Genomic DNA, 11,702 nt, shown 5'->3' on the forward strand with positions numbered 1-11,702 from the left:
GCACTTATACATTATTCCCATACAATTGCATATAAAATAATAAGAGCTTTTCGTACAAGGAAGGCAGTTTTCTTCAAGTTAATATTGGTATCTCCTGATAACAGCATTTCTACAGCAAGTTAAAGATAGTATTCACAACAACAGCGTCAGGTCAAGAGATCTAGTTGTACAATTTTCTCATCCTCGAAAGAAGCACAAACTCCAGGATAAAGTCCCATATACACAAAATCTTTCATACCACCAATTAAAAATCATTCAACTTCACATGCGGTTCAGGGAAATAAAAGCTCTTTCTCCCACATCCCCACCATTCCAAAGTTTCTTCTCTTTATAAACAGACTTCAAATTTCTGATATGTGGTAGCATTGCGTAGACTATAGGAAAGTGTGTCATTCGAGGAAACATTAATGTTGTACAACCTTAGACAACAAGTACCGACAGGCCATTAAAGAGAGGTGGGATTACTGAGCCCAGGTCATTTGGGCCATGGTGATGAACAGAGCCTCAGACAGACAAACCCAAACATTGGGATTGTTGACCGATATAGCCCTGCTACTCATTAGTAAAACGTGCAGCATTGATAGGATCTCAGCTTAATTAATAATACTGTCTTATCCATTAGTGAGATTTTTTTTTAATGTTTCCATAACATTATAGAGATAATCAATCCAAAACATTAAAGCGAAACAGCTGAACACGAATACTGAACAAAAGCAGTAGATAGCTTCACATGGGCAACCATTTCAAGTAGTCTTTGGAGAAGGATGAACAATAATTGAGTCACTTTTGCAAACAAGCAAGTGTACATATACTAAATATCAGTGAAGACATTATAAAATTGTATGCAAAATATCCTAAATGTTCCAAAAACGTTCTTCTGTTAGAGTGCACATGATTTTACAGCACAGATTTAACTTTGGTCTAATTTATCTTCTCTCATACAATATATAGGCTTACCACTCGGGTGGCAACCTGCTCAATGTGATGCCATCTGAATGCAAGTCTGTGTTGTTTGAAAGGTGCAACAAAACCAATATATTTTGCATGCAATTATTATTATTTATTTATTTTTAAGTTTAGCGTTGAGCCCATTTACTCTCATGTTCTTTGGGTCCTCACTAGTCTACCACTAACCTAATGCATTAAACATGTCACCATCATATTCATACAAAATAACATTATTTTCTCAAGTAGTTCCAATATTATATGGCATCTTTAATATAGCAAAGTAGGAGTATTATCAAGCTAAAATTTGGCAACGAGGTCCCAAAACAGAAGCTTGATCAAAGTGGGTAGGAAGTAGGTTCAAGAGGAAATGAGGGAAGGAGATAGCGGGAGGAATTTCAAAACCAAGGTAATCAAATGATACAAAAAAGTGATGTGCATGACTATTAACTAATACAAAACATTAAAATGCATCCAGGTACTTTACAGTCAAATGAAAGTTCGTATAATAAAACGTGTAGTCATTATAAGCACTATAAATATTCTATGCACTATAAACACAATAAGCTCCCATTGTCAACAAATTATAACCCAATATTCTGCTGTAGTGATGTTGGTCGGGAAATAAATATGAACAGAAATGGTGGAGCAATTCAAAAATAAGACCACCATTCATTTACTTATCTAATTTCACTTAATTTATGATGAAGCAGCTTGGGCCTTTAAACGTAAATGTTTATCAATGCAAATTGTTATATGGTGGACATATCAGCCTACCACAATGACTCAGCAGTCCTATATGTTCCAATTGACCAAAACCTATTTTATCACATTACCCCTTACCTATTTGCGTGCACATTATTAGTAGAAGAGCATCAAAATTAAAATTAAACCCTCGAACTGAAAGATCGAACAAAACACTCAAATGCAATACTTTTTTTTTACATTATTACATTTTAAATCAGTTCTGCATTGTGCACTTTCCATTTCAGGATTTCTGCGCACAATTAATTGGGTGGGATGTTGTGTTGTATAAGTGTGTGCGGGTAATGATTTTAAAAGTTTGGAATAGAGCCCAACAAAAACAAACGTATTCGTTGTCTAGAACGTAATTACGAATGTCTCGGGCCCTATTATTCATTTCTCGATGTCAGCATCATGGCAAAACAATCTGTGCGTGTTACTCGGTACCACTTCAAATCACCACATTTTGCAAACCGTTTGAATATCGAAAAGTTGGAAACAGGTGCAAAATGGGATTAGTAAAACGCAGTTCAATGCCACACGAATCTTCCACGGATATTCTAACCCTTACCTTCTTAATGTAATTATCGACGGTGTGCGGAAAGACTTTGGTGACAAGCAGTGCGATGCTGACGATCAATAGGATAATACAAAGGATACCGAGTGTGTAGGTAACCGCGGGCCGGGTACCCATTGTGAGGAGCGGGTCGGACACAGTTGCAGCTTTCGGTTTCCCTTTCCCGGTCCCGGGACCAGATTGACAGGAGATCCAGATCCAGAGCTCGGAGGAACCCGGCGCACGCGCGACGCTGCAATTGTTGTCGGCGGGGACCAGACCGCTTCACTACGCCTGCGCACGGCAAGCAGAGACTGACACATCCGCATTTGGACATGTGGGGTGTGCGCTCCGCTCTATGGTGTTTGATGCACCCTGACTGGGTCCAGGGACTCAGGGAGGAGGTGGCACTGAGTAAGAAGGGTCTCGACCCGAAACGTCACCCATTCCTTCTCTCCAGAAATGCTGCCTGTCACGCTGAGTTACTCCAGCATCCAAACAAACATATCTCAGTTAAAGTCACAGAGGCAGCTTCGCCAGAAATACATGAATTGGTTGATCAGTCATGCATGTGCAGGCTTTTGCATTTTCAAGTATAGGGGGGTTGCACGTAAGGTCATCAGGTCAAAGAGCGTGACCTACAGAGTAGCTCAAGCTTTCTGGAGTACAAGGCAGCTTCCTGCGTACACTAGCAACACATGAAACACTAACGTTCTTACCTGTTAGAAACCGCCAAAATGGTCAATTTTTGCACTAAAATATTGTGGAAATAGGGGTAACCGTGAGAGAAAACCGCCAAAATCACTGCTGCTCACTGCCTTGTGAAAGAGCATCGTGCTGGCAGATTGAGGGCAGGTCCCGGCCCACGGCCGCCCCGGGGCTGGAGTCGCCCTCCAGTCTGAACCTGAGCACCAAGGTGCAAGCGGCCGAAGGAGCGGATCCCTCGGGATAGCTCTCACTCTCCCCCCCGGGGTCAGCGTTGTCCGGCCACGGCTGCCCTCTGCCCCGTCTCCCCCTGTGCGGCCGCACTGTGACGGGCTGCGGACAAACGGGGCCATAAACCCGGCAACGTCCCCGTCAGCTGCAGCGGAGTTGGGGATAGTCTGGTCCCTCCGCCCACCCAGAGTCACTGACCACGCTGCACCAGCACCGGACCATGACCTGCACACCGGGGTGATTCATCCCCCCCGACCCCCAGACCCCCACCACCACACGAGGTGATTCACCCCCCGACCCCCACACGGGGTGATTCCCCCCCCGGGTGTCAGGCGATTCAGCCGCTGAACACCGGCCGCAGGGACAGATGGCCCGGGGTCCGCGAATGTGGAACCAGTCAGCGTGGAGTCCAGATGCTGGGACAGAAGACGGGCCCGCTGTACTGGCAGCCATAGTAAGTGATTACCTGACGTTCACCGCTTGTACTTCAGAAGGCATTGCGTGGCAACAGTATAGGTCACGGGTCGTGACCTCGACTGCCGTGCAACCTCCCTATAGGTTTACTATGTTCTCCAGTAACACCACTCACCCGTCGTCTATTGAAAAGATCAGATTAAGGTCCTAAAACAGCTCCCACTTCTCTGTCTAGCCGTACTTATATTTGTTGTAGGTTTAGAGAAGAGCTGATTTGAGAAGTGGTCCAGATTACCTGTTCAGGTGGGATATGCTCATGATCTCATCGCTGCATAACCTTTTGCCAAATTAAAGCCTTTTAAGTATTCAAACAAAAAAGAATAAAAATACATTTTACAATGTCTCTGGTCCTGTTCCCTCCAGACTGTTTGCAGCAATGTCCTGGAGGTTATTGTTTCATTTCTGGATACGCCGGGAGAATCAATATCAGCGGGAAACCCAAGACAACCCCGTGCTGTTTTTCAGTTATTACTAAATGAAATACAAGTGCATTGTGCATTGGTATACGCAAAATAGATACGGAAAAGAGGAATTGAGTGTACGTAAGAGGAAGTGACTAAATATGAAAATCAAAATACTGTAAATGCAAGTAAAGGCCCTTTGACATAAAATATTAACTCTGTTTCTCTTTTTAACGGATGCTACCTCACTGAGCATTTTCAGCGTTTTTTGTTTTGTGTTTTAGTGCAATGCTTTAATAGGTTGCTCTTCAGGTAGCGTCTGTAATACCTCTTAGCAAACGAGATCGGGTCAGTTTAAAGTCGCTGCATAAATCCTGGATTTTCACATCACAGAGCTACATGCTAAAATGGGACACAAACACTTCTAGCATGTACTTCACGAATGTAAAAGGCATTTGTGAAGTACATTTCACTCTTTGGGTGAGGCAGTAAAGGATCTTTTCTATTGATCTCAGCATTGAACGGAGTTCACAGCTTCGGATCAGTGACTGGTTTCCCTTGTCTGTGGGCCTAATGGTGTAATTTACAAATGACCATAGATATCTTTTTTCGATTTTTCCAGCATCTGCAGTTCTTTCTTAAATAGATATCACAAAACGTAAGCCTGAAACATTTCTAAACAGAATGGCAGGCAGGCAGTGGCGAGTGGAGTGCCGCATGACTCTGTGCCGGGGCTGCAACAATTTACATTATATACAGTAAGTCAGTGGGTTAGACGGCATCTGCAGAGAACATGGATATGTGATGTTTTGAGTGTGAACCCTTCTTCAGAATCAGGGTGGATCATTCAAATTGCTGAATATAACATGATATTTTGGAAAGATCTTTGGGAAGTATATCCATTCACCATATTTATAAATGATTTATGTGATCAGATGTAAAGTCATGTATCCAAGTTTGTCAATTATAGAATTATAGCATTGTAAACAGTATGGATGGGGGAAAAAAATATTTATATGAGATAGATTGTGAATGGGCAAAATTGTGAATTACATCATTGGCAAATGTAATTTAGATGAAAAATAAAGGATCAAAAATAAAAATATCAAGGACAGGAAATGGCCAAAAATCCTGCAGGGAACAGCCTTACCAGCATTACCCACTAATGAATCTTGGATCTGTTTGAACCTGCTTCAGTCCGGGATATATTAGGTGACAGCAAAATTGGATCGTAGCCCTCATTTATTTTAATGGGTATTGTCTACCTGGAGATTAGAAAGTAAAGGGTTTTTCACACATTTCAATGTTAAAGACTTATACAAACAAAGTTATTTAAAAAAACAATTTGCATTGACAAAGCTGCACCTTGAGCTTTGCTTCCTGTCATAGGACCTTGTGCCAAACGGTTACTCATGACTGAGGCCTCACTATGCCTCATCAGGTCATTCTTGGGCGTGGAGAGCTGGTCCTCTCGAGCCGCCAAGGTAGGTACAAACTTGTTGTGCTTAACGAGTCTAGGCAAAAAGCAAGTTCCAACCCAGTTTTACCTAATACTTCCCAAATGGTAGAAACGTAGAAATAAAGAGGTTCAAAGGTCATATGCACAAATCGTTTAAACATCATGTTTATAAACAAGAAATATATATTTTTAAATAGGTTGCCAGGAATTATATTTTCAGGAGTGGAAGGGGTTTTGATGAAGAGCTTTGTATCTCCTTTGGCCAAGGTAAGGTCTTGGACGACTAGAGAGCAGTCAATGTTGTTCCTTTGTTTAAGAAGGGAAGTAGAAATTACCCAGGAAGTCATAAACCGGTGAGCCAACAGTGGTAGGGAATCTATTAGAGCGGATTCTTCGGGATAAGATTTACTTGCATATGAAAGAGGGTAGGATAATTAGAGACAGTCAGCATGGCTTTGCATGTGGTAGGCCATGTCTTACGAACTTGATCGAGTTTTTTAGGAGGTGACGAAGGTGATTGATGAGGGACGGGCAGTGGACAGTCAGCATGGATTTTAGCAAGGCATTTGATAAAGTTCCTCATATAACATAGAATAGTACAGCACAAGAACGGGCTCTTTGGGCCACGTCTGTTGCAAAAATAATGCCAAGACCACTTTTTTTCTGCCTGCACTTAATTCAAATCCCTTTATTTCTTGCACATCCATATGCCTATCCAAAAGTCTCTTAAATGCCACAAACCTATCTGCTTCAACCACAGGCAGCACAGTCCAGACACTCACCACCCTCTGTGTAAAAAAGGGTCCGACTGGCTACTCCATTTATGCCTCTCATAACTTTACATATTCTATCAGGTCTCCCTGCAACCTCTGACGTTCCAGAGAAAACCATCCAAATCTGTCCAACCTCTCCCTGTAGCTAATACCCCATAATCCAGGCTTCATTTTGGTAAACCTCCTCTGCACCCTTTCCTAAGCCTCTACATCCTTTCTGTAATGAAGCAACCAGAACTGCACACAATACTGCAAATGCTTACACTCTTATACTCAATGCACTGACCTGTGAAAACAAGACTACCATATGCCATGTTTACCCAGGGCCAGATTTAGATGAAGAGAGGCCCTAAGCTATTTCACTTGTGAGGCACCTCCCTCCCAATCCCCCACCCCCAGGACTAGAGGACCATGACTACCCGACAGTGACAGTGTGACACTTTTAGATCCTACTGTATGTTGTCATTAAACAGTTGGTTTTAAAACACATATTGGATTCACCGCGGAGCGGGCGATGCCTTACCTGGATCGCCGTTTGAAGCTCCGGAGTGTTGGGCCTGCTGCTTCAACATCATGGAGCTGTGGTTTGCGGAGCTCCCTGCCTCGGGCGGCGCCGATTTCAACATCGCGGAGCCCTGGGATCCCTTTGCCGAGGGCCGCCAGCGTGAATCTCCACCCAGCTCAGCATGTGGACTTCGGGAGCTGCGGTCTCCGGTAGGAAGTGGCCGATTCGGAAGTCCAAGCCGCTGAGAATGTTCTCCTGTTCCGACCGGATGGTGACCCCAAATTTAATTGTACCAATTGGTGCATGTGACAATAGGTGTCTCTTGAATTGAATGTGGAATATTAAGAAATAAAGAGACTACAAATACACTAAGAGCAAAAATGGTTTATTCTCGCCTTCTTCATAGCAAAATCATCCAGAAGTTCACCAAGATCTGTTTGTCTAAGTTTGTCACTCTCAATGCACAGAATGCTCAGTGCAGACAACCTCTCTTGAGACATTGTGGACCTTAATTCATTTTTAATTCTTTTGAGTCTTGAAAAAGACCTCTCTCCCGAGCAGTTGGTGACCATTAAACTCAGAAACAGCCGCAAGATTGCTTCCACATTAGGGAAGGCCATCAGAATTGTTTCCTTGTATATTATTTGATAAAGGTCTGTATGAGACAGAGAGTGCTCTTCTGTATGCCTATGTCTCACGTACGAGTGAAAGTGCAATAGTTCATCAGTAAGTTTCAGGTCAACATCTTCTGGGTAGGTTTCCATCAACAGTTCAACACCTTGCTGAATTTCTTGCTTAGATGCGGTCAGATTAGCAAGAAAGGAAAACTGTTGTGCAACTTCACTATATACAGTACCTCTTCTTTTTAAATTGGTTTCAAGTGCATCTCGTATAGGAATAAAGGATTTTATCCTAAACTTATCTCTTGAAGAGAGTTTATCTAAAGCATCAGGACCAGGTGCACTTCCATCATTTCCTTGCCATTTCCTTACTCTTTGTCTCCCTGTGACAGTTCTGTAGTTAACATCTGGCAGGATGGCCTTTGCTTGTTGCTCAAGCTCATAAAAATCTTCTCTAGTTTTTTTTTACACAATCCTGAAGTGAACTGTACAAACTTGCACAAGTACTCAATAACAGTTTGGATTTCTGAATGGCTTTGTTGACCTTGTGGAAATGACCTAGCAGACAGGTCCAACAATGCAGCATAAACACAAATTCCTGTTCTTCCATTTTCTGCAAAAGATTGTTAGCTTGAAGCCTGGTATCACCCTTCACATTAACATCAGAGTACAAATGACTGAGGGCATCAGTGATAGCGCTGTAACTTTCCAAAATAGCTTCTGTGGCTTTTGCATGTGCCTCCCACCTAGTGTCTGACAAATATTTAGGCACTTTTGACTGAGGTTGCAAAAATGATTTTAGAACTGCCCATCTCTTTGTGGAGGATGAAAAGAAGGTATAAATTTCATTGATAATTCCAAAACAGTTCACTGCATCAAGGCAGCAATCAACAGCCGAACGGCCCACCAAATTTAATGAGTGAGCAGCGCATGGAATAAATCTTGCAAATTTGATTTTTTTGAGGATTTTTTACTGCATACCCTTGTACCCACCAGCAATGTTGGCAGCATTGTCATAAGACTGCCCTCGGAAGAAGAGCTCCAAATCGCGGCAGGCACGGAACTCATTGAGGTCAGGACGGAGGGAGACAAAGGTGTGGCCTCTGCTGCGGACAGACCGTTCGGTATCTGAGAGGGGGAGGTCAGGGGGGGTGGTGAACACAGGGCAGGGATGGGGGTTGGGGCCAGAGGAAGGCAGTTGAGTGGACTGAGGCCAAGGCGATGTCTGGTGGGGGGCTGGTGGGAGGTCAGGGGGTAGCGGGGTATGAGGATTGTAGTGTGGGTGGGGAAGAGCTTGGGTCACATGGTTTGAGGGGAATGGGGAAGACCCAGTGGAACAGCCACTGGGTTGGGGGGACTAGCACTAGGACCCGGCGCAGTCAAACTCAGGGCAGTTGGAGTCTGCAGTGTGGAAACTTCAGGCCCGGTGCTGAGTCCAGGCTGCATGCAAGGCGATGGCTGTGGGCTGCTGGAGGGCGGTGGAGTGGCGAGGGTCAGCGGGAAGTCCCGGTGGGCGGGAAACCGGCCCCATCAGAGACTGTGAGCAGGGTTAACTATAGAAAGGACCATTCCACCTATCGTAGTTGGTGGCTGCTCGTTCCCACCCACCCTTTACCCAGCCTGGAGCCTTATCTCTTCTCCCCTGAACCAGGCAGGTCGGGCACAGTCGGAACCGCTCTGACATTGTTAAACTTGCAGCCGCGCACCGACTCGAACACTCCTGACTGTTGAAAGGACAAGGCTCAGAAAATACGAATATGTCAAAAGTTTTATACAGCTTCGTGGAGCGGGCCAAGGCCCCCCTAGATCTCGAGGCCCTAAGCTTAAGCTTGTCTAGCTTATACGTAAATCCGGCCCTGTGTTTACCACTCTATCTACTTGAGTTGCCAGTTTTAGGGAATTATAGTCCTCTCAGCGCATCAATGCTGTTAAGGGTCACGTCATTAATTTACCCCATACATTTAGATATTAGATTAGATATAATTTATTGCCACACAGCCAGGCTGGTGGAAATTTGGGTTGTCTGCAGCGATACAATAATAAAGAACACACAACCACAATAAAACTGTAACTGTGGAAGGCACAACATTTGGCCAGTCTTCCTCCATTTCCCCCCCGTGGTCAGGACCAGAGTCCAGAGTCAGTCCAGGATCGGCTCTGCCTCACCGGAGACCGCGGCTTTAAGTTGTTGTAGGCCGCAGACCGGCGGTCAATATTTAAGTCCCCGCCGCAGCCAGAAGCACCGTAGACTGCAGGGCCGGCGGTCGAAGCTCCCCTCCAGGGGTGATGGTAAGTCCATGCCGGACCCGCGGTAGAAGTCGGCCGCGGGCTGGCAGTGATGGCTTCTTCTTCCCCCGGGTCCCCAACGTGAGATCCCGGGCTGTAGACGCCGCACCAGCTGGAGCTCTGCAGACCGCGGCTTCAGGCTGCGACTTCAGGCTGCCGGCTGCCCCGGGCCAGCGAAACGGAGCGCTCCCCTCCAGCGAGCCCCAGCGAGGGCTCACCCGCTCCACGCCGAGAGTCCACGCTGCGCCCGCCGCTGAAGCCCCGGGCGCGTCTCCGGGAAAGGCCGCGTCGATCCTTGATGTTAGGCCACGGGGGAGGCGACCTGGAAAAACTCGCCTCTCCGTGGAGGAGGCGACCGAAGCGGTTCCCCCTTACCCCCCACACCACCCCCCACACAAAACACACAAAGAAACATTAAATACAGACTTTAAAACATACTAAAAAAATAAAAAAAAGTTGAAAAACTGACGAGCTGCATGACATGGCTGCTGCCAGAGCAGCGCCCCCTCCGAATTGTTTTAGGGAATTATAGACCTCTCAGCGCATCAATGCTGTTAAGGGTCACGTCATTAATTTACCCCATACATTTGACCTCCCAAAGTGCAATACTTCACACTTGCTTGGATCAAACTCCATTTGCCATTTCTCCACCTGCTGATCTATAACCCGCTGTATATTTTGACAGATTTTCTCACAGACCGCAACCCCAGCAATGTTTGTGTCATCTGTAAGTTTGCTAACCAACCCATCGATGTTTGCGTCCATTATGCACATCACAAACAGCAGAGGTGCCAGCGCAGATCACTGCAGAACTCCTCTGGTCACAGACCTCCAGCCAGAATATTGTCCATTCACCCCAACCCTCTGTCTTCTATCAGTAAGCCAGTTCTGAATCCATATGACCAAGTCACTGTTAATCTTGTGCATTGTAATCTTCTGGAACAGCCTACCATGGGGGACTTTATCAAATGCCTTATTAAAATCCATGTAGACAATACCCACCGCCCTACCCTCATCGATCACCTGTGTCACTCCCTCAAACAACTCGATCAAGTTAGTAAGACATGATCTGTCAAATACAAAGCCATGCTGACTGTCCTTAATTAACCCATTCTCTTCTAAATGGGAATAAATCCTATCCCAAAGAATCTTCTCCAAAAGCTTCCTGACAAAGCATTCTGCTTCGTGGAAACTGATGCTCGTTTAGTACCTCGCCAATGTTTTCAGACTCCAAGCACTCCTCCTTTATCCGTGAGCAGTCCTGCCTTCTCCCTGGTTACCCTCTTGGTTTTAATGCAGGTGCAAAAACCTTTAGGATTTTCTTTAATCTGACCCATGAAAGCCATCTTGTGACCACTTTTGATCCTTCTAATAGCCCGTTTGAATTATTTCTTCCTTTCTTTATATTCTTCAAAACCCATGTCTGATTCTATCATCTTAAACCATGGTGCACTTCCTTTTTCTTTTTGACCTAATGAACAATCTTTCACATCATCCAATTTCCATTACTTTGCCATCTGTAACCCTCTTCCTTACTGGAACATGCGAGTTCTGAACATCGATCAACTGGTCTTTAAATGACTCCCATCATGGGAAGGATATTGTGGCTTTGGGAAAGGTGCAGAACAGGCTTACCATTAGGCTGGATTAGAAGACATTAGCTAAAAGAGATTGTATAAATTTGTATTGTTTCCATACTGTATCTCTAAGCTAAACTAACACACAGCTAATAATAAAATTATCTGGAAAAAGGATGTTGCTTAACATGACATTACATGGTACGTTTCTGTTGAGGAAATTGACTTGGAGGAAAATTAAAGGAAAAACGGAGACTGAGTTTCGGTTCAAGAGGCTTTATTGCATGATATCATGGAGAGATGCCGGGAGTTAACTGCTCACCAGTTCTTTGCCTTTGCAGCAGAATTACCCAAATTAGCTTTGCAGCAGAAGTTATACAGGGCAGTAAATAACTTTTTTTTTCTGTTAGATACAATTATACGAAA

At 44.6% G+C, this 11,702-nt stretch overlaps 1 protein-coding gene across 1 annotated transcript in view; it reads right to left on the bottom strand.

Annotated features, from left to right (window-relative positions):
* The window catches only part of scarb2 (scavenger receptor class B member 2), a 31,933-nt gene extending 29,421 nt beyond the window's left edge, over positions 1-2,512 (bottom strand). Inside the window, exon 1 of the mRNA XM_033024646.1 lies at positions 2,261-2,512. Coding sequence (XP_032880537.1) covers positions 2,261-2,383 — 123 coding nt within the window. The 5' untranslated portion in view covers positions 2,384-2,512. The remainder of the gene's footprint in view (positions 1-2,260) is intronic.
* Positions 2,513-11,702: the final 9,190 nt, after the last annotated feature.

This window comes from Amblyraja radiata, chromosome 1, assembly GCF_010909765.2.
Source record: "Amblyraja radiata isolate CabotCenter1 chromosome 1, sAmbRad1.1.pri, whole genome shotgun sequence".
NCBI lineage: Eukaryota > Metazoa > Chordata > Chondrichthyes > Rajiformes > Rajidae > Amblyraja > Amblyraja radiata.